At 31.9% G+C, this 24,274-nt stretch overlaps 1 protein-coding gene across 1 annotated transcript in view; it reads left to right on the plus strand.

Annotated features, from left to right (window-relative positions):
• Positions 1-21,198, plus strand: part of LOC126890683 (NADH dehydrogenase [ubiquinone] 1 alpha subcomplex subunit 2) — a 55,475-nt gene extending 34,277 nt beyond the window's left edge. Inside the window, exon 3 of the mRNA XM_050659808.1 lies at positions 21,029-21,198. Within this exon, the coding sequence (XP_050515765.1) occupies positions 21,029-21,117 (89 nt within the window). The 3' untranslated portion in view covers positions 21,118-21,198. The remainder of the gene's footprint in view (positions 1-21,028) is intronic.
• Positions 21,199-24,274: the final 3,076 nt, after the last annotated feature.

Consider the following 24,274-nt stretch of genomic DNA (forward strand, 5'->3'; position numbering starts at 1 on the left):
AAAGATCAGTGTAGACTAGATAATTGTAAAAAATGTTCAAAAAAGCATAGTACATTGCTGCACATTGATTCTCAAATTAAATCAACAATAATTTTAGAGCCATCTACTAGTCAAACAAATTTATTAGTTGAAAATAAGATTCCAGTTACACAAGTTTTGCTGCCTACTGTAACATTTCAAGGTAAGGATAAATACAACAATTTTCATAAAGCTAGAGCAATTTTAGACAGTGGTGCACAATCAAATTTATTCACTGAGCCTTTTTGTCAAAAAATTAATATTCCATTGATCAATAGACATATTCCAATTATCGGTATTAACCAATCTGAAAGCATTACTCATAAAAAAAGCAGCATCAATATAATTTCTAGCAATAAACAGTTTTCTACAATTTTGAACTGTCCAGTAGTACCAAGTATTAGCACTGCTACTCCATCATATGTCTTAAACAATTCTCTGTGGCGCATTCCTGAAAATATTAAATTGTCAGATCCGTCTCATTATGAGCCAGTATGCATAGACATACTAATTGGAGCTAGTGAATTTTGGTTTTTGCTATCAAAAGGCCAAATAAAATTAGGGAAAAACTTACCAATTTTACAAAATACAATGCTATGTTGGACAGTAGCAGGCTTAGCACCAATATCAAAACCCATTTCAAGTCAACACATTTTCAATTTTTCTGTTATTGAAAGTTTAGATGAGCAATTAAAAAGGTTTTGGGAATTAGAAAAAATTCCTGAAAGTAACTTTTTATCACAAGATTATATTGAAAGTAAACAATTATTCTTAAATACTACATCTAAAGCTCCCAATGGACAATTCATTGTTAAATTGCCATTTAAATATCCTCCAGAAATATTAGGCAATTTCTTTGATACTGCGGTAAAACGCTTCTATTTTCTCGAAAAAATACTCACAACCAATCCAAAGTTAAAATACTTATACAAGCAATTTATTGATGGATATCAAGAATTTGGTCAATTATTCAATGTTACAAGGACTATTGATACACAATTTCAAACCTATTACTTTCTTCATCATAGTGTATACAAAGAATCAAGTCTCACTACTAAACTAAAAGTAGTTTTCGATGGAAGCTGTAAAACTACTAGTGGTTTGTCTCTTAAGGATATACAATATGTGGGTCCTAAGATCCAAAGTAATATATTTCCTATTTTAATCAAATTCAAACAATACATTTACGCAGTTTCAGCAGATGTCAGCAAAATATATGGACAAATTCAAATGATCCCTGAACATGAATCACTACAAAGAATTATCTGGAGAGATCCAGAGAGAGAACTTCAGGTTTTGCAGTTAAGTACAGTCACATATGGCACTTCAGCTGCTCCATATCTAGCCATACGATGTTTAAATCAGTTAGGTATTGATCATTCAAATAAATACCCACTTTCTTCCAAAACTGTTTTAAAGGACTTCTATGTAAACGATCTATTAACTGGTGCCAAGGAGCTTCAAACACTTAAACTTCTGTGTCAACAAATTTGTTCTATTTTAAATTCGGGCCATTTTCAACTTCGAAAGTGGATTTCTAATTCACAGTCTTTGTTAAATGAACTTGCAGACAACAATGTTTTCAACTCAATTCTCATGTTAGGAGAAAATGAATCATCTAAAACTTTAGGCATTCAGTGGCTTAGTCAACCAGATTTGTTTATTACACCTTCAGACCATGTTACAAAAAGAACAATTATTCTATCTTATATTTCCAAAATTTATGATCGATTAGGATTGCTTAGCTCATGTATTATAATAGCAAGAATTATTATTCAAGAGTTATGGTCTAAAGAATTACTATGGGATGAACATATTCCTAAAAACTTGTGGAAAACTTGGCATGAATTTTATGTTCAATTAAAAAACCTTAACAAACTACAAAAGATTTCTATAAATAAAGGAACTCTTAATGCAAGTAAACTCAATAGTGTTACAATGAAACTTAATAAATCAGCCCAAATTGAGTCATTTTATGATATTATTCACATTCTAAATACCAATAAACAATTACCAAAGCATTATAAAATACGTTCATTGCAACTTTTTATTGATGAGGTTGGTGTCTTGCGTGTAGGAGGCAGGTTACGTTTTACTTTGCTTAACTTTGACATAAAACATCCAAAATTATTATGTTCAAAGCATCCATTATCACACCTCATAATTAAACACAAACAAAATACACTCTTACATGCAGGAACTCAATCACTTTTGTCTTCTATTAGACAAAAATATTGGATAAGAGGAGCAAAAAATCTACTAGCTAAAAGGTTTATAAAAGACTATATGATATGCTTTAAGGAAAAGCCTACTCTCTGTACAGCACTCATGTCTAACTTACCTGACAAACGTGTTTTGCAATCATTTCCCTTTCAGCATAGTGGTATAGATTATGCTGGTCCATTTTCAATTGCAGATAGAAAGGGAAGAGGTAAACTAATTACCAAATGCTATATATGTGTTTTTGTATGTTTTTCAACCAAGTCAATACATCTTGAATTAGTTTCAAATTTAACGAGTGAAAATTTTGTGGCATGTACGTAGATTTATTTCAAGACGAGGTATGCCTTCAAATATATACTCAGATAATGGTACTACTTTTATAGGTGCCTACAATGAACTTAAGGAGTTGGGTCAATTTTTACAACAGCAACAAGGTGTTGTTTTAGATTTTGCAGCAAATCAGGGTTTCATCTGGCATTTTATACCTCCATACTCTCCCAATTTTGGTGGCCTATGGGAGGCTGCTGTCAAAAGTACAAAATTTCATTTTAAAAGAATTTTGAAAGATGCAATATTGACATATGAAGAGTTTAATACACTATTAATTCAAATTGAAGGAATATTAAATTGCAGGCCGTTATTTGCATTATCCAATGATCCTCCTGACCTAAATCCTCTAACTCCTTCACATTTTCTTATTGGACGGATCATCACAGACCCTCCTGATGCTGATTTTCAAGAAGTTCCATCTAACCGACTATCTAGACTTCAATTTGTGCAACAACTGAAGCAACAATCTGTAATCGGTTTTCAAAAGACTATGTCACTCAACTACACAAGCAGTATAAATGGAACGAACCTGCATCTCCAATAATAGTGGACAGTTTTGTCCTCATCAAGAATAGCCAGTTACCGTCTTTCCGATGGAACATTGGACGAGTGTTAAAATTTTTTTTTTCTGGAAAAGACAATATCTCTAGGGTAGCGGAAGTTCGGACGTCCAATGGTGTTTTAAAACGATCTATTAGAGACCTCTCTTTACTACCATTACAGGACTCACATGTGTAATGTAGTTAATTTTGTTGTGTTTTATATTACATTAATATTATTATTATTTGAAGGTTCCCTTCAAGGTGGGGGCTATGTTAAAACTTAATACATAATTTGTTTAATCCTAAATAAGGTGGCAATGACATATTTGCTGATATTGAGTAAGTTGCCGATTGTCAGAATGACAAGATCCAATAATTCAATTTCATTACGTACACCAACGAATGTATTTTAGACGAAGAATAAATTTAATAAATTGAAGATAAATTCCTTTTATTAGAACCACAAAAATAATACAGTCCACCCAAGATATTTATACATTAGGGGTTAGGTGTGCAAACCTAAACAAAAATACAAGTGAAGTTATTATTAATTGTGTAATCCTACTGACAGGATCAGCAATCAATAATATTGACTCATACTAATAATTAAAATGCATCATGTATAATACCAAAAAAATAAACTCATACATAAAGTACTACTAATAATTAAACCAATAAGTAATAAATTCATAAATAAAGTCATCAACAACAAAGCCAAAGATGAAATCAAGCAATGTATGTAGGTACCTGCATTATCAGATGGAAAAAAAATTAGACTAAAATTTCTAACCATACTAAAGATTGAGCTAAGCTAAAGACAAACAGAAGAAGAGATTAGCTTACACAACACTGTTAAGGTAATCTTCTTCTGAAGATTGTTCTATAACTTAATAGAAAAATAGTATCAATGTTTCCCAACTAATAAAGAATTTATATTTGAATCTCAACCTAAAGTATCTGATTCATATAAGCATTAGGTATATTATTATGGTACCCACACTGGTATATTATCAACATTAACAAAACTAGAAACTGAGATGGATAATGGAACTACTTTATCATACAATAATTATAATTATGTTTAACACTACCAATTAAAGAAAAATAATTTGGATGACCATCTGTAATCATCCGAACCATGCGAATTCAACGTATCATGTATAGAAGCTAATGTTCTGGACTGATATTGCTTTGTGGTGTGTGCCTGTCTTACCAAACAACCCAAATATCAAAAATAACAAATATAAAATATAATCTAAAGTTTGTAAGACAAATATACATATGGAGAAAATATTAGCGACACACCAACAAATCAAAAATGCCAGCAAAATATATAAAAAATCAAATCAATAAAGTAAATAAAATACCTAAATACTGAAAATGATTTCTAGTTGTGTATAAAATATAACCATACTAGAAAAAAAATGTATGCATATATTCAACGATTAATTGTACGCGCAAACGTACTACCATTGGTAGAAGGAATAAAAATTTATACTAATAGAACATAATGTCAGTTATGTATACTCGATCTAAATACATAAATAAGTTTCCGATAAAAATACAAAATCCAAACTAAGATATGAGCTGTACCACTAACTAAAAATGAGGTATCGAAAATAAACTAATCAAAACCAAAAGAAGCAGTATAAGTCTACCTGTTTATTATTAATAAAAAATTAAAGGAATTAGAAAACAAGTTTGTAATAAGAGTGAAGTTTAAAGTGGTTTTTAAGTGCAGAGAAGAAAAATTGTAAGTACAATTTTCATTTCGACCATATCAAACCATTTCTTAAAGAATATTGCTGAAACCTAACCAACAGAAAATCCATTTTTATTTAAAATAAAAACGCCGAATAACCGGCTTATTTAAATTAAGTCAGGAGCGGCTCTAGAAAATTTCCTTCAAATGAAGAAAGCAAAAATTAAAAATGGATAGCGATAATTTAACTCATACCAAACCACTATCAACACAAACTACCTCTTCAACATCTTCAACAATTACTTATTCCAACGCCGTAACGAATTTTAACTTCCCCACCAAGCAACAAGCAGTCGTTTTGTCATCTGTACCAGACATAAAAATACATGAATACATAACAGCAATAGGAACTATAGTACAACCAAAAAATATCATCTTCGCGTCCAGAATCTCAAACAACCGAGTATGCATCTATCTTAGTAACACCACAATCGTAGAAAATTTACTACATAATCACAAATCCGTTTCAATACAAGGAAATGACATAGAGATCAGAAGATTAATTACTCCTGCAAGCCGACTAGTGATATCAGGTGTCTGTCCCAGTATTCCAAATACTATAATCGAAGAAGAGCTTAAAAAATTGGAGCTTACTGCAGTGTCTAAAATAACATTTTTAAAAGTTGGCATACCTGAATCTGAATACAGTCATATATTGAGCTTTAGGCGTCAAGTATTTGTTTCTCCAACAATTAATAAGTCTATCCCAAATTCACTTCTAATATCTCACGACAACACCGCTTACAGAATTTATCTTTCCTTAGATGGTCTAAATTGCTCTAAATGTAATACCACAGGGCATAAAGATGAAAACTGCACTACTGAATCAACTAATGAACAAAATCTTGACCAGTTATCTCAACCTATGAATGTTAATACTTCTGAAACAGAAAATTATCCAATAAATCAAAAATCCATTACATCAGAGTCTCCAACTGCTCATCAATCCAGTACTCCTCCTACTTCTATAACCAACCCACCACCAAGTGCCTCCTCCAACTCACAAAACCTATCTGAATCATCATCTAATACTACCAACATAGTAGCACATACTTCTATCAAAAGACAAATTTCAACATCTCCTGAAATAATAGAGTCAGAAAATCAAAAAATAATACTTCCAGCTCCAAAGCAATCTGCACCCAAAAGAATAAAAAAAGCACTTAACATCGAAACCTCAATGAAACCTATAGAAGCCATTTTATCGTCAGCCACTACTCTTTACCCACTAAAATATACAGAACTATGTGACTATATTACAAATGCTATAGGCTCCAAATTGCCTGAAACAATAGCAAAGGATTATACTAATGACCTACAAGGACTTAGCGCTGAATTGCAAATGGTGCACGCAAACGCAAACGACCGACGCCTTAAAAACAATATTTCAAGGATTTTAAAAAAGCTAAACGGAACAGACAACTACTCTTCTGTTACTGAGGAAGAAAGCGACTGTAACCCTATTCAATAACAAATTCATAGTTCAATGGAATTTAAATGGCTTCTACAGCCATATCGAAAACTTAAAAATACTAATCAATGAATTTTCACCTTTAGTAATATGTTTACAAGAAACGCGACTTTCTAATAATAAAGTAAATTTAAAAAACTATACATCTTACACTAAATGTAGACCAGTGCAGCAGATAGCTAGCGGTGGTGTAGGTATCTTTGTGAAATCTACTGTCGAGTCCAAAGAAATTCCGATAAACACAAATTTAGAAGCGGTTGCAGTGTCAATACTTCATCATTTCAAAATCAACATTTGCAGTATATATCTACCACATCCAGACGAATCCATACTCCTAGAACTACAAAAAGTGATAGAACAAATTCCATCTCCTAAATTAATTCTGGCTGACACAAACTGTCATAACGAATCTTGGGGATCTGAAAAAACTGACAAAAATGGCAAAACTCTATTGGAAATAATTAACAACCTCAAACTAGTACTATTAAATACGGGAATGCCTACCCGTTTCAACGCATACAATGGCACGTTTTCAACCATTGATTTATCCCTCAGCGATTCAACTTTAGCACCACTACTTGAGTGGAATACGCTTTCACACTTATATGACAGCGACCATATGAAACATGGAAATTAAAGTCAGCAGATTGGGAAAAGTACATTAGTTTAGTAACTGCACGAATGGAAGACTTCAAAATATTAGAAGATGTAGACACAACAATAACAAATTTTAATAATGTTATAGTTGATTCAGCAAGAGAAGCGATTGGAAAAACTAAAGCTACCACTAAAACACCCATACCCTGGTGGAATATCGAAATAGAGACTTCTTTGAAACAAACAAAACATTCATTTAACATATTTAAAAAACACAATTCCGAAGTCAACTTAGCTAGATTTAGAGCCTTAAGAGCCAGATCCAGATTTCTAATCAAAAAATCTAAGAAAGAAAGCTGGGCCGATTATGTCTCGTCAATAAATTCATCTACACCAATAAGTGATATATGGCAAAAAATAAGGAAAATAAAAGGCTCAAACAAAGTTAATCATATCGACACCATTACTACAGATAACTTAATTACTTCAAATAAACTAGAAATTGTAGAAATCTTAGCAGATCACTATCAACTACATTCAAACAATGACCAATATAACTCTATTTTCTTAAAACACAAAGAAAAATCCGAATTGTCACAGATCGAAATAGAAGATATTTTATGCCCTCTCAATATGCCTATTACACTAGACGAGCTTAACGAAAGCCTAAGTAATGCTAAAAAAACTTCTCCAGGACCTGATGATATTCCAACTATATTTATTGAGAAATTACCGGAATCGGCAAAGAAAATTTTAGTCGACATCTTTAACAATATTTACACAAATAAAAAGTTCCCTTCAATATGGCGTCAAGCAATTATAATTCCATTTTTAAAAATGAATAAGCCAAAAAACTTACCATCCTCATATCGTCCAATATCGCTCACCAGTAATATATGCAAAGCAATGGAAAGAATATTAAGTAAAAGACTGAAATGGCACTTGGAAAACAGAAACCTTTTTACTCCAATACAAAGCGGATACCGTTCAGACAGATCGACAACTGATAACATTGTCGCACTAGAATCGGAAATTCATAAAGCATTTACAAAACAACAAAAAGTAATCGCAATATTTTTTGACATTAAAAAAGCTTTCGACACGACATGGACGCATTATATTCTCAAAATGATGAAAAACTGGAAAATAGATGGTAAGTTTCTCGCTTTTACCAAAAATTTTCTTCAAAACAGGTCCATACAAGTAAAAACCAATGGATTCATATCAACATCGAAATCACTCCATAATGGAATTCCTCAAGGATCGGCCTTAAGCCCAATATTATTCCTAATCGCAATTAATAATATAACAAACTATATAGAGCTTCCTGTAAAAGCTAGTATTTATGCTGATGATCTAGTAATATATGTTAAAAGTAAAAATATAGGTTTAGCTAGGCAAATTTTACAAAGAACATTAAACAGCCTAGAAAAGTGGTCGTTAGAGACTGGTTTAACATTTTCAACTGAGAAGACTAAAGTAATAATCTTTGACAAAAGAAGAGAGGAATACAACTTAAACCTGTGTCTAAATGGATATTCTCTGAAACAAGTCCGTGAAATCAAATTTTTAGGTATAGTATTTGACTCACAACTCACATGGACTTCACATATCAACAATTTAATTCAATCCTGTCAACAACGAATAAATTTACTAAGAGTGTTATCCAATCATAAATGGGGTTCAGACACTAGAATTCTCCTAAAGCTATATCAAACTTTAATAAGAAGCAAGCTCGATTACGGATGCATGTGTTATGAAACAGCAAACAAAAATCAACTAAAAAAACTGGATATCATTCAAACCACATCTCTACGACTAATCTTTGGAGCCTTTAGAACTACTCCAATAAGAAGCCTTCAAGTTCTAGCAGGAGAAATACCATTATACCTCAGAAGACAATACCTATCACTATGCTACAATTCAAAAATTCTAAACGCAAAGGAAAATACCTTTCTCGCAAGTTTAGTATCGGAAGAACCACCGGAACAATACAGAAATTACACCACCAAGGCAATACCATTTTACGAACGCATTAAACGATTACCGTATAGCATCAATCAAAACACCTTAGCATCCATAAAAAAATATCAGACACCCCCCTGGACAGTTTCTTTACCAATAGTAGACCTCTCCTTACATAATTCTAACAAACATTCACACACCTCTGCTGAGATCAGGCTTCAATATCATACAAATTTACTCAAATACTCTTCTTACAAACTTTTCTTTACCGATGCCTCCAAAAGTTGCAACGGAATAGCTGCTGCTACTGTATCAGAAAACGTAATTTCCGCCACTAGATTATCTGATGGCTGCAGTATTTATACCGCAGAACTTCAAGGAATACTTGACGCACTAAATCATTGTAAAAATACAAATGAAAACCAAATACTAATATTATCAGATTCACTAAGTTCTTTACAGGCCATCAAACATGTTTACCCTACCCACATCAATCTATTTCTAATTAAAGACGCGTTGCATCAGCTCCAATTTTCTGGGAAAACCATCTCATTTATGTGGGTCCCATCCCATGTAGGAATAACTGGTAATGAGTTAGCAGACAAAGCAGCGTTCGAAGCGATAAACAATGTGAACATTCCGACTACAACAGGCATACCAATCTCTGACACTAAACCTTTATTCAAGAATCATGTAAACAAAATCTGGCAAGAAATATGGGATCAAACAAACACAAATCTGAAAACCATTAAACCAGACGTATCTTCAAAAAATCTTCCTATGCCACCAAAAAGAAAAGACCAAGTAATTATCAGCAGACTCCGGCTCGGACACACACGACTTACCCACAGCTACGTAATCTCCAAGGAACCGCCACCAATGTGCCAAAAATGCCAAATACCTCTCACAGTTAACCATGTAATAATAGAATGTCCAGAATACACTTCAGCGAAAACAATATTCAAGATACCCAACAGCCTGAAAGAAGCACTGGTCACAAAATTCAATGAAGTTTTATCTTTTGTAAATCATTGTAAACTGTATAACAAATTATGATTCATTTCTTTTTTCTTTGTAAACTCTAAATAATTTCCATATTTTTGTCATTCTTATATTCTAAAAATGTATCTTTTGTTCTATCTATTTTGTATTATAAATGTACCGCTAATAACCCGAGTGGTTGATGCGGATAAATAAAAATAAAATAAAAAAAAAATAAAAATTAAAGACAAAAATTAATCAGAAATAACATATATACAAAGATATCAAAATGGTAATAATACAGAAAATTCCAATAAAAGAAAAATGAACTAAAAGAACTACTATCTTAGAACCTATAAAAGGTTGGCACCAAGTTGGGCTGCCGGTGTAACGAAAATAAGGAAACTTCTGTTGGAGTGAAAGCAAAAAGAAAGATATACTCCAACAGAAGTAAGGAAAAAATAGAGAAAAGACTAGATAACTAAATAGTTAAATGTAAGCTATGGGACAAATATATGAGACATAATATGTAGAGATATAGATGTAAAGAAAAGGGTGAAGTTGCTTCTGCGTTGAGAAGCCGCAGTAGGAGAAAAAAATACTACTTTGCAGTAGTACTGAAGAAAGGGGGATTAGAAGGGATAGAAGTAGAAGTGGGAAGAGACAGGCAAACTGAATAGAGTTGGCTAGCAAGAGATGCAAGAAAACCACTTGACACTCAAGGATGGATACGGCTGATTTGCATGCCTGTCGAAGAACAGTAGCTCTATGTAGATAGTAATGATGACTAAAAGGTGAAATAATAAAATAAGAATAAGGTACTGAAAAGGAATGAAGATGAATAATTTCTAAAGACAAACAAGATAAATAAATCTAACAAATCATGGGCGCCATGAAAATGATCTTCGATCATTTTCCCAGGTATCTTATACTGCTGTCAAATATTAAATATATCAAACCTGTAATAATGAACATAAAGGAGTAATAAAATTATTGATATACAAAATAAGTAAATATTTATTAAAAATAACTACTAGATCTTTGACAATCTCTGAGTTACACAAAGTGCATATCATGTGACTCTAAAATGACATAAGTTATACAAAAAGTTATATTTGTCTAAGATAATAACAATAATGTGTTACAAATTACCTCTCACTTACATATAGGGTACAACTCACATGAGATTTCTACCCAATGGTTATAGTACGCTTGCTACGTACAACTAAATGAAACCGACAAAGATGAAAATAATACAAATAAATAGGCCCAAGCCTCACTAAGAGAAAATACAATACTGAATAAAGCAAAATTAAATATACAAATGAATAAACGTTATAGAAGTGAAGTTAAGAAAAATACTGAAAAAATGACCTAAATTAACCGAGCAAATGCAATGAAATAAAGTAACGACGAATTAACCGAACAACCGAAATAAAGCGAATAAATACAATATTTGGGAAACAAGCAAGTAATGTTACAAAATAAATATTACACCAATAATAAAATACAAAAACCTAATTTTCTAGGCGTATTACCTTGTGTACACAAGTAACGTACCATAGGATCAACAGTTTGGGAACCTAATAATCTAATATACAAATATGTCATATACAAAAAAAAACCAGAGGTAAACTAAATCTGAAAAAAAAAACAGTGCATTAAACCAAATGTCTGAAAAGTAAAAAAAAACCAATAGTTACTAAAACACATCACTCAATGTTCCCAAACAAATCCAAATGACTCCTAACAGTCCGCTACTACATTCCAAAATGAGCACCTGGATGGTACGAAATGGTACTTCCTGTAGGTCCAGGTGTAGAATCGAAAGGAGCCGGAATGGCCCCAAATACTTGTTCCCCCAAAGTGACTAGTGGTTGGCTCTCGGTGTTGTGAGATATAATTTTTCCCGTGAGTGGCTACAAAAACAATTTCCATTTACTTCCATTTCTTTAGTGTAATCAAAGGAAAGAGAGAAGAATAACGAGGAATGTTTTTTTTTTGATAGATAGTAAGGTAAAAAGTTATTAGTTTAAACACAAAAAATTTACTAAACTATTATTGAAGTCTTGACAACACTTGACCTTGACAAGGATTTATGTGATAAGTTCTCATTATAGACATGTGGATTTAAGATTTAAATACCGAATAGATATTGATTCCTATAAAATAATATAGTTTACTTATTAGATGTAAGAATAAAATATACAGATATCAAATATACATTTAGATAGCAAAAAATGGAGGTTAGGATTTTCTCTGAATGAATATTACTTATAAGATATTGGAATAATTTAATATACTGAATTCATTGAATAAATCTACACATAAGATTTAATTTGGAAAGATTATATACGTCACCTTGAAACAAAGTGACAAGTTGAAAAAAACAAGAAAAAAGTAATATAAAAAGAAATATGTAGTTACCGTGTGACTGCGATAATTCTATGCCGGAAAACTCGATCTATCTATTTCTTGAGTTCTTCTAAACGCTCTTAAATATATTTTATTGATCCACATTTCGAAATTCAATTATATACTTTTAATGATAAAACCGGGTCTTCACCTGTAAATCTTGACCCCAATTTGTCACACGCCACTCACGAACGAAGATTCAACCAAAAGTGAAAGTTTTCTTTTAGTTCCTCACAACGACGGCCCCAGGGCCCTGATTCTAAATCAAATTTCGACCAAAAACAAGTCGCTTTCAATATGGCGACGGTTGAAATGCGATTGTGCGAGCCTTGTGGATTTTAGTTGAACTAACGAAGTGACGTCATGAAATAGCGACTATCGAATTAAAGGGTGTTGATATTATAATTTCGACTGTCGAAATTATTTGACACGGAGATGAATGAATGGCCAAAAGCGAGGTTAGGTTTAGTTTAGATGTGTTTTGTTTATTTCTTGCAAGGAAAACTAAAGCAAAAGTTATTATAATATAACTGGGTTTAATTGAAATTTGCTTGTTTTGCGGAATTAGATAGAATAGTATTAAATTAGAAATATAATAATTGAGAATGTCCACAACATGAATCATCAACTCAATGAAAGATGTAAGGTAATAATCTGGGAAAATTAGTAAAAAAACAAGGAAAATTAATTACCAGCTATTTTATTGCTGGACATGCTGAAATCAAATCTTAAGGTTTCCTATATTAGTAATATAGCTGTGCAAAGTCCACAGAAAGTGTGCTATTTTGTTTATAAACAAATTAGCGCTCCGAAATATTTTTTTATATTATTGCTCTATAACTCCGAAAATTTTAACTTTAAACCTAAACACTCACATAAAAATTGACAGTAATTTAATTCTGCACATTGATAATTTATTCCAATTTCCTTCGACGGAAATTTTCCTCGGAAAATTCGGGTTTTCCAAACAAAATCTTTAATTTTCAACTAAAATTTGAGGGAAGTAACTATTTATCAATAATTAAATAATTTGGTGACAGTGACATAAATCTTTTTTGTTATGAGTGTCTTGAAGATATGAAAATTTGTATGTACAAAGAGGACCGGAATTAAAAGGTATCTATTTAATGGTTCAAAGATTAAAATCCTGTTGTTTATAACCCGGTCGCAAATGCCGGTCAAATTTGACCGGCTATACCTGGAATCAGTCCTCGCAATTCAATTTGTTTTTCTTCGAAAAGGACACAGAAGCCGTGCCCTTTTCAACAGCGTTAACTTAATTTAATTTAATCTAATATTTTCTGAGGGGTTCTATGTGTTTATAAGCCAAAAAATTGATTCTTTATAACATTCCTGAGACCGCTCAAATGGTCCAATTTCAATCCTGTAAGGTACGTTGAATAGGTATAGTGCTTTTTTATACGAAAATCATAGTTATTCTGGTGTATCATAATCTTGCTGGTTATTATTTCGACCGAAATTTTTTAATTAACATTTTAATTATTGCTAAACTATTGGTTAGATTGTCGCCAGTCTCCTGATATACAGAGAGGGGCTAAATTATGGAATAAATCCATTTTCTCTAAAATGGACGATTTTAGAGAAAAATCCCGAAACAGGTCGATTTTTATTTTTAAATTAAATTTCTTGGCATATATTTCAAACTAGTGACGTCATCCATCCGAGCGTGATGACGTAATCGATTATTTTTTTAAATAGGAATAGGGGTTCGTGTTGTAGCTCATTTACAAATGCGTTCAATTCTCTATTTAGTATTATAAACATTAATATCATTATTTATACAGGGAGGCCAAAAATTTTTTTGAATTAAATTAATTGACGCAAGAAGAAGAATGCATGTAATTTATTTAACTCAAAATACATTCTATTGCTGTCAGAAAATAGAAAAAATGTTTATTTTGCAAATAAACATTGCTTTTAGCTTAAATTAAATGTTCAAACTGCCCATAGGTAGGAGGGAGGCTGTTTGTGATTTAATTTAAGCGAAAAGAAATGTTTATTTGTGAAATAAACCTTTTTTTCTATTTTCTGACAGCAGTACAATGTATTTTGAGTTAAATAAATTACATACATTCTTCTTTTTGCGCCAATTAATTTAATTAAAAAAATTTTTTTGGCAACCCTGTATAAATACCTAATGATATTAATGTTTATATTACTGAATAGAGAATTGAACGCCCTTTCAAATGACCTACCACACGACCCCTATTCCCATTAACAAAATTATCGATTACGTCATCACGCTCAGATGGATGACGTCACTAGTATGAAATATATGCCAAAAAATTGTAATTTAAAAATAAAAATCGACCTTTTTCGGGATTTTGCTCCAAAATCGTCCGTTTTAAAGAAATGAATTTATTCCATAATTTAGCCCCTCTGTATAATCTACTATAATAAATCTTTCATGTCATCAATTATTTAATTATTGATAAATAATTAGGTACTTCCCTAAAATTTTAATTGAAAATTGCAGATTTTTTGGGAAAACTCGGATTTTCTGAGTAAAATTTTTTTGAAGGAAATCGGAAAAAAATAACTTTGTGCAGAACTAAATTAGGGTGAATTTTTATTTGAGTGTTTTTGGCTCAAAGGAAAAATTTTAGGAGTTACAGACCACTAATTGAAAAAAAAAGAAGATTTAGGAGTGCTAATTTGTTTATAAATAAAATAACACACTTTCTGCGGACTTGTCATACCCCATATTACTAATATATGCAATCTTAAGATTCGATTTTAGCAATAAAATAGCTGGTAAATAATTTTTCCCAAAAATGGCATTTTTTCGATAATTTTCCCAGACTATTCTCGTTAACAAATTCCAATAAACCGGAGCGCCAACCCAAATTCTGAGCAGTCTCAACATGATTAAGTTAATATCCCCAGTTGTAACTAATATCGAAATGAATAAGAATCGCTATCCTCTGCGGCTGTCATGGCGGTGTCGAAATGAAATTGCGACTGTCGAAATGAATTAGAATCAGGGCCCAGAACACGAAAGAATCCACCACTACCAACCCACGAACCTAACAGCAGTTTTGAGTGTGTTGTGGTATGGCGTCATACAAGTCAACCAGTGATACCACACATAATTAGTTGTGGCATCGTCGCAAGAAATTTTAAATATAAAAGATAATCAGAAATAGAGAAATTTAGAGAACTTAATTAAGAGATCGAGAAAAATAATTATTAAAAATAATTAAAGAGCTAAAAATGCTATTATAACGGGTGGACCGTTATAGGTACCGCGGTCGAAAAATTGTTTAACCCATTTTTGTTAACCAAAATCACAAAAATAATTCGTATCTACTCTACCTCATATTATGTATAAGTTTTTATTGTGTGAAAATTGTAAATATACATAGCAGTACATGAAGGGTTTAAAGTGTGCCTGTAGTAATAGTGTATTTTAAATGGGATTTACTTTTTCGCACTGTATTCTAGCATACTTTCATATAATCAAATATCCTTAACTTTCTCCTTGTCATGGTGATGACATGTGAGCAATAAATTACAGTTTTGACAGTTTTGTGGTTCGACAGAACTTTGAATTTTTAAATGTCAAATTTCTAAAAAATTGTAAAATAGGAATGTATTCCAGTGACGAAGAGTTGCATTTTTTTTTCTTTGTTTTTTGGTAGATAAAATATTGTAAGAAACTGTGCGTGAAGTACTTTTTGCGCACTTAGGCGATGTATAGCACTCGGCCCGCTCGTGCTCTAAACATCGCGTGCGTGCGCAAAAAGCATACTTCACGAACTGTTTTATAAATAATTAAGTATTTCACTCCGGACAAATTTTTGTAGATTATTTTGGTCATTCGGAGCAAAAAAGGTCTCTTGTGATTTTTCTCTAAAATTGATAGTTTTCGAGTTATACGCGATTTAAAGTTTGAAAAATGCGAAATGACCATTTTTAAGGCGTAATAACTCGATTAAAAACTATTATTATGAAAGTCACCTAATCAAAGTTTAAAGCCCCCCCCCCCCCCCCCCCCGTACAAGATCGTGAAGAAATTTTTATCATTATTTTATTACTAAGCTGTTATTTTTAATTATCAACAATGAGCGCTAAAAGCGTATTGCGGCGGCCGTCAATGTGAGTGCGAGTAAGATCCTCCATTCCGACCGTCCAATGGTGCATCTCAGTCGCACTCACATTGACAGCCGCCTCAATACGCTCCTAGCGCTCATTGTTAATAATTAAAAATAACAGCTTAGTAATAAACTAATGACAAATATTTCTTCAGTACCTTGTAGGGGGGGGGGGGGTCGTTAAAATTTGATTTGGTGACTTTCTGACTTTCATAATAATAATTTTTAACTGAGCTATTAAGCCTTGAAAATGGTCATTTTTGCATTTTTCAAATTTTAAATCGCGTATAACTCGAGAACAATAAATTTTACAGAAAAATCACAAAAGATCTCTTTTGCTCCGAATGACCCAAATGATGTAAAAAAAATGTCCGAAGTGAACTAATTTTTTTTGTGAATTTGTTTAAAAAAAATTGTTTAAACAATTTTTCGATTACGGTACACTTCGCGTCATATAAAACTGGTACACTTTTTTTTCCCAATGTAAACCTGTGTTCAGACTGACAATTATTGTTCGTGAATCACTTCGTTGTTGCCATCACAGATAACGGAATTGCACTAAATCTAAATACAAAAAATAACGTTTAAAATGTATATTTCGAATTGTAATACATATATTTAAATTACACACTTGTTCGCTGTAAAAGTTATTCATTTTGTATTAATTTCAAATTAAATTTTTAATTTTTCCAGTGTGTTTTATTTATTCTACACAACTTAATGCAGTTTTGTCCTACAATTTATGAGAAACCAATCACACCTCTCGATTTGACATTAAACATAATAATTTAAAGTCATGTCAAGATTTATTATCTATCATTATTTGTGAATTGAAATATTTTCATAAATTATAATAAAACACGAATCAATGTATGGATACTTAATTGAGATGACAGAAAATTACAATTGTTTTAGTTTTTAGTATGTATATTAAAAAATGCGGTCTGTCGCACAGCCCCGTTTTTACCTATTTTGATATAATATTTTCGCTGAACTGGCAACGTTGCCCTAGAAATTGGAATGACACTTGTGACAAGATCAACTTACACAACTTGAAAAACACGATTTTCGGTTATAAGAGTTGTACCAGTTTTTTTTGACGCGAAGTGTACCACCTGACACCCTGTGGATTCGTTATAAGGAGCACTTCTTGAGTAAGTTTGTGCAAAAGAATCGAACTGGAATAATTTACCTAACTAGGGCGACGATACAGCCTGGACTATAAATATCACGATATATTTGAACATAATATACAGTAACATTTAATTTCTAGAATCGGTTGTTTGTGTGAATCAACTTTTACTAAATGGCATTGGGAAGAGTATACTTTAACTAGTTGGAGTCTACTTTTACTAGTAAATGTTGAATAAAAATCTTCATTTTATATTTATAATCAACTTTTACTAAAACCAGCCGTTTGAGTCGACTCGAACTAGGAAAAGTCAACTCCAACTGGATAATCAATTTGAACTGTAACATATACAACATATATCGATGAAGCACTCAGGCACTGGAAGAAGAAGTGTAAAGGGATGGGGCTATCTATTGGGGATGAAACGTTATATACGTTGCACTATGCAGATGACCAGGTAGTTATTGCCCAAGACAAAGAAGACCTGGAGTATATGGCTAGAAAACTAATGGAAGAGTACAAAAAATGGGGCCTCGGAAGTAAATGTCCAAAAAACACAATATCTTTGCGTGGGAGGAGAAAATAATCCAGATGACCTCGACTTAGAAGATGAAACTATTAAGAAATGTGACCAATGTACATATTTGGGGGTAAAACTGACAAAGACAGGACGAAGTGATGAAGCCATAAAAGACAGAATAACCAAAGGAAAACAAGTTATAGGTGCGTTGAATTCAGTATTATGGCAAAAAAATATAAGACCGGAAACGAAAAAACGAATATATAATACCATATTAAAACCAGTAATCGTCTATGGCTCAGAAGTGTGGCAGTTATCACAAAAACTTAAAGGTAACCTATTGGCAGTTGAAATGGATTTTTGGAGGAGAGCAGCGGGAAAGTCTAGATTAGAACATGTGAAAAATGAGGACATCAGGAGACAAATGAAAGTACAAAGATCAATTATAGAAGACATCGAAAAACAACAACTAATATGGTACGGACATGTTAGACGTATGGGGGAAGAAAGACTACCCAAAAAGATATTAGAATGGGTACCACCAGAGAAAAGAAAACGAGGACGACCACCAACAACATGGATCCAAGGAATCTCAAAAGCAATGTCAGCAAGAAATCTATCTGAAGAAGACTGGCAGAATAGACAGGCTTGGCGAACGGGAACCCAAAGGCGTATTACGCTGTGAACGGGATTTATATATATACATATACAACATTGACGCCAACTATTATTGTAACGTGAAAATTCCATATTAATCGTTTTATATTACCCAATAATTAATTTAAAACATGTAAAAATAAATAATGAATATTACCTACTTGTTTCAAATGCATGTGCGCTCAGCGTTTGACATTGAAAACACCCTCAAAGCTAGTTCAGCTAATCGACTTGAAAAGTCTAATTTATGATAACCATTTTATAACCTCCTTACAGTAACATTTCGTACATTTGTTTATTTTAATTTGTTTTTTTTTTTGTATCCTTTTTTGGATAAAGAAATTTGAGTTTTTCCTCTGTTAAAATTATATCAATAATGATAATATTAGTAGGCTTATACAAATAGTTTGTACAGTTGAACCTCATTATCTTCTTCAAAATTTTTAATGTGTTCAACTAATTATACTACTCACTAGTTTGACCCACATAGCCTTCGCTCAGAGTCTGTAATTTGTATATAACATTACTATAAAAGTGACATTTTTTGTACTTTCATGGAATAAATAAAAATATAGCCGGTAGCTGCTGTGGTAAATAAATATATGTTTTTTATTTGGCAACAGCGCTTTCCTGCTAAACTTGACAGTAGCGAAAAAACTAATACTTATATGAGGAAAAATGTGTTAAATTTTGTTTGCTGTCAAGTTTATACCATTGGGTTATGATGTCATTAAATCTATGACGTGCACGCCTAACTGTTTGACTTGGACCATATATTACATATTATTTAATTAATTTGATGGGATTTCAGTTAATTTTAATTCCTATTTCAGAATTAATTAGACATTACATTGTGAAATTACATTGTGATTTTATTTAAATTGCCAATTTTAGTGCCAATATAATTTACCAATAGTAGATTATAATATAACTTCCTATAAAGATTTTCTTTATTATTTTTTAAGGCTGTCTGTTATAAACTTGTAGTGTAGCTAAACTGTTAGTTTCCAAAAAGGTTTTGCTGTCTATGATTTAGTGCCTCCCAATCATGCAATATAATGTTGACTGTTTTGTCAAGTTGACATCAGGTAATCATTTGGGTGCTACTACAGTATGCGGTCTACCTGTGCATATCTATTATAGTGTCTAGAATAAGCAAATTCTGGGGCTTAATCCCAACTAGAATAGTATGTTGATATGACAAAGTATTAATTTGTAAAATTAAAATAATAATTCTTCTGTTTATGCGTTTTATTTGCTTTGTAAAGAGATTATTTGTCGACACTGTATACCTGGGCGGCTAAACAATACCAAAATCCTTTCTCTGAAGGTTTGGCATACAATAATGAAAATATTTACAACATAGTGAATAAAACACATAAATCTGAAGAATTATTATTTTAATTTTACAAATTAATACTTTGTCATATCAATTTACTGTTTTAGTTGGGAATAAGCCACAAAATTTGCTTATTCCCAACTAAAATAGTAAATTGATATGACAAAGTATTAATTAGTAAAATTAAAATGATAATTCTTCTGATTTATGTGTTTCATTCACTTTGTAAAGATTTTTTTACTGGCACTGTAATATAATACAGGTTATTCATCGCATCTCTTCATAGATCGCAAGGTATTTTGGTATTATAGTAGAGGCAAGGTATTATAGTAGAAACGTGACGGTAGACTGCATAATATAGTGGCACTATTATTTGGTACATTCAATACATTTTTCAATGACCTCAAGGAGTTGCGCCCTAGACTTCTCACCCTGTTCCAGCCGATATGTAGGGTGTTCAAAAAAAGTAATCTATATAACAATCTGAAACTGTCTTTATGAATGCTGTACTATGTCTAATTGCCAAAAATGGGGCCAAAGTTTTCTGAAAATCAAAAATTTACCCTGCTCCTGTTACCAATATTTTTGAAGGCAGGTCAATATTTTTGTATTTCCTACCTAAGTTATAAATACCATACAAATATGTTTGGCCAAAAGTCCCTCCCCCCTTGAGAGGTAAGTTTACCCCACCTATGTACTCACCTGTACCAATAAGAATTTACAGCATAGTTTCTAAAATTGTTAATATTACGTTTTAAATTATCTGAAATTTTTCTATTAAGCTACATTTTTGGATTTTTGAAGATTTTAAAAAAATTGTCATTTTTTACTTGTTGGCTTAAAGTTGAATGACATCTTGTTTTCTCGACTTCCACCAACAGCCAACAGTGAATTGTCTAATTGGAACATTTTCTAAAATTGTATACTAATTTTGATAATCACACTTAAATTTCTGTTTCAGATTTAGGAAAGGAAAAATGTATTTCATTGAAAGATTTGTCTCCTGAAGATGTTTTGAACAGAGTTCAAGCTGTAGCTAAAGGTCCATAAACCAGAATTGTATAGGTAGATTGTCGATATTTATAATATAAATAAATTTTGTTGCCTCTATTTGAGGAAAAAGTTGTTTCATATTTTTCTTTTATTGCTTTTTTAATCTCGATGAATATAAGTTGTAGATGAAAGTTAAGATATGAAATTTCTACAAGACTCCCTACATTAACAAGAAAAAACTTTGATGAGGACTATTAACATTATCGTGTTTCATAGAAGCTGTTAAGTCATTATTTAACAAGAGTAAAACAGTAATAACGGAATACGCAGAGGAAACTGTTGGAAAAGTCAAGAGACAAAGAAATACGAAATGGTATGATGATGAATGCAGAACTAGAGGAGAGGAAAAAAGGCAAGCTAGACTTTCATTCATTTAGACCAAAACTGACTAAGGCAAGGACGGAGAACTACTAACACGAAAGCAAACAAAGAGTCCGGTCCTGAACATGGTAACACAAACTGTGTTTACATTTCAGTCCCAAAAAAATCATCTTTTTTCAAGTAGTTTATATCCAAATAAACTTGAAAATAAGCAAAAAGTAATAGTATATAGTGCAGTTACCTTACGGAATAAACCAGTGAGTTTTTATTATTTATTTATTCAAAACATTACAAAGCATACCGTTTGTAAGGTTAAGTGACGGCCGAAAGGCCAGTTCTCGGAACTAGTTCTGGTTCTGAAACTGGTTCATAATTACTAATGAGTATACCAAATGATACCAGATCCGACCTAACTAATTTGTCAACAATCATGACTGAAGATCATCAACAACCTCAAAACAAAACCTCATATTCAACTGTGCTTAACAATGCTTCTTCAATTCAATTTCCTTCAAAGCTGCAAGCAATTTTATTTAATTCGCTACCTGATACTAAAATAGAAGAGTACTTAATAGCACTTGGTGAAGTTGTTCATCCACGGAATATTTTATTTTCATCAAGGCTATCAAATAACAGAATATGTATTTATCTCTCCAGCGAATCCCTGGTGGAAAAATTTATGTCCGGTCCAGCAGAAATAACAATTAAAGGCGAAAATCTAAAAGCACGAAAATTGATAACTCCAAACGAAAGACTGTTACTATCGGGTGTTTGCCCTTCTATTCCACATATTCTAATAGAGAATGAGTTAACCAAATTCGGTCTTAAATTAATGTCACCTTTAACCTTCCTTAGAATCGGTAGTCAACTTCCAGAATTTCAACACGTCCTCAGTTTTAGAAGACAAACTTATATTCAACCACTTGCAGATATAGACCTTCCCTCTTCTTTCTTAATGACATATGATCAAACTTCGTATCGCATATATTTAAGTTTAGATAAACCTTCATGTTTTATATGTAAGAACACAGGTCACATTGCAGCAAATTGTTCAAATCATAATCAACAAAACGATTCCTCTCATATCCAACACCAACCGCAACAACCAATACAACAACAGCCAATGCAACAACAACCAATACAACAACAACAAATACAACAACAACAACCAATACAACAACAACAACCAATACAACAACAACCACAAGAATCCCCCAAGTCTATCCCATCACCCCTAGAAATGGAACCAAATCATCCAGTCAGTAATTCTAATGCCGAACCTTCACTTAACCAACAAACAGATACTAATTTAATGCCCCCCGTATTAATTATGGAAACTAATTGTATATCTAAGGATCAGTCAACGACCAATAAGAGAACAATTTCGGAAATTAATACTACTCCATCTCCCACTGAAGAATTAAATAAAGAATTTAAAGTACCAACACAAACCAAAAAGAAACAAAAAAAGCAAACTGAATCTACCAGATCAATTCAGGAAATAATGATGCCAACAAAAACAGTATTTCACGATACGTCAAATAATTTTAACTTAACATATGAACAAACACTTGACTTTTTTGAAAATTATACTAGCTCGACTGATCCCATTAGTTTATTACAAACATACACAACGGATATACCCAACTTTATTTACATGTTAACAACAATTAAGCCATATTTTACAGAAAAAAGCATGAAAACCAAATACACTAAATTAATAAACAAAATCGAAAAAATGCTAGACGATCCCGCTTATCAAGATAGTGATTGTTCGACAAATTCAGCTCCAGAAATAAACTAAAATCTTCGAACCGATACTACAATGGAATGTTAACGGGTTTTATCCCCGTTTAGAAATGCTTAAACATTTATGTTCAATAATCTCACCATCAATAATATGTTTACAAGAAACAAACTTTAAAGGATATCATAGTTATGACATGAAGAATTATTCTTGTTTCCATAAAAACCGAGACAACGCAAATATCGCTAGTGGAGGAGTTGTTACGTATGTTAACAAAAAATATGAATCAGAATCATTAGTAATCAATAGTAATTTAGAAGTAGTAGGAGTATCAGTGTCCTTTCCACAAAAAATGAATATCTGTAATATTTATATTCCACCTGACTTACCTATCACAGAAGCAGATATTTCAGATGTATTAGATCAGATTCCCACTCCCAGAATAATCGTTGGTGATTTTAACAGCCATAATCCAATATGGGGATCTCTTGGAATAAATTCCAAGGGCAAAATTTTAGAAAACATAATTACCTCAAAAAACCTAAACGTACTGAATGATGGACAATCAACAAGATATAATATTCATACAGGTACTTCATCAGCTATCGACCTGTCATTATGTGATCCTGTACTGTCAGCAAAATTTTCATGGGATGTAATTCCGTTTTTATTTGGAAGTGATCATTATCCTATTAAAGTCTCTTTTAACAGTAATTATGAAGATACTAATACAACCCCAATTCCAAAATGGAATCTAAAGAATGCCGATTGGTATTTATTCAAAAAGTATACTCAACAGAACTGCCATAGCTTAAAAGAAGTCACCGAAAATCATCATATAGATGAACTTTTGAATTCGTTTATATCATTAATCCATCTTGCCGGTGAAAATCATATAGGTAAAACACAAACTCTACATAAAAGAAATTCATTACCATGGTGGAACGCAGAGTGTACTGATATAATAAAGAAATATAAAAAATCCTTTAACAAATTGAAACGTCACAAAACACTTGAAAATACTATAGAATATAAGAAGTTACGGGCTCAAGCTAGATATATAAATAAAAAGAACAGAAAAAAATC

This window comes from Diabrotica virgifera, chromosome 8 (assembly GCF_917563875.1).
Source record: "Diabrotica virgifera virgifera chromosome 8, PGI_DIABVI_V3a".
In the NCBI taxonomy this organism is placed as follows: domain Eukaryota; kingdom Metazoa; phylum Arthropoda; class Insecta; order Coleoptera; family Chrysomelidae; genus Diabrotica; species Diabrotica virgifera.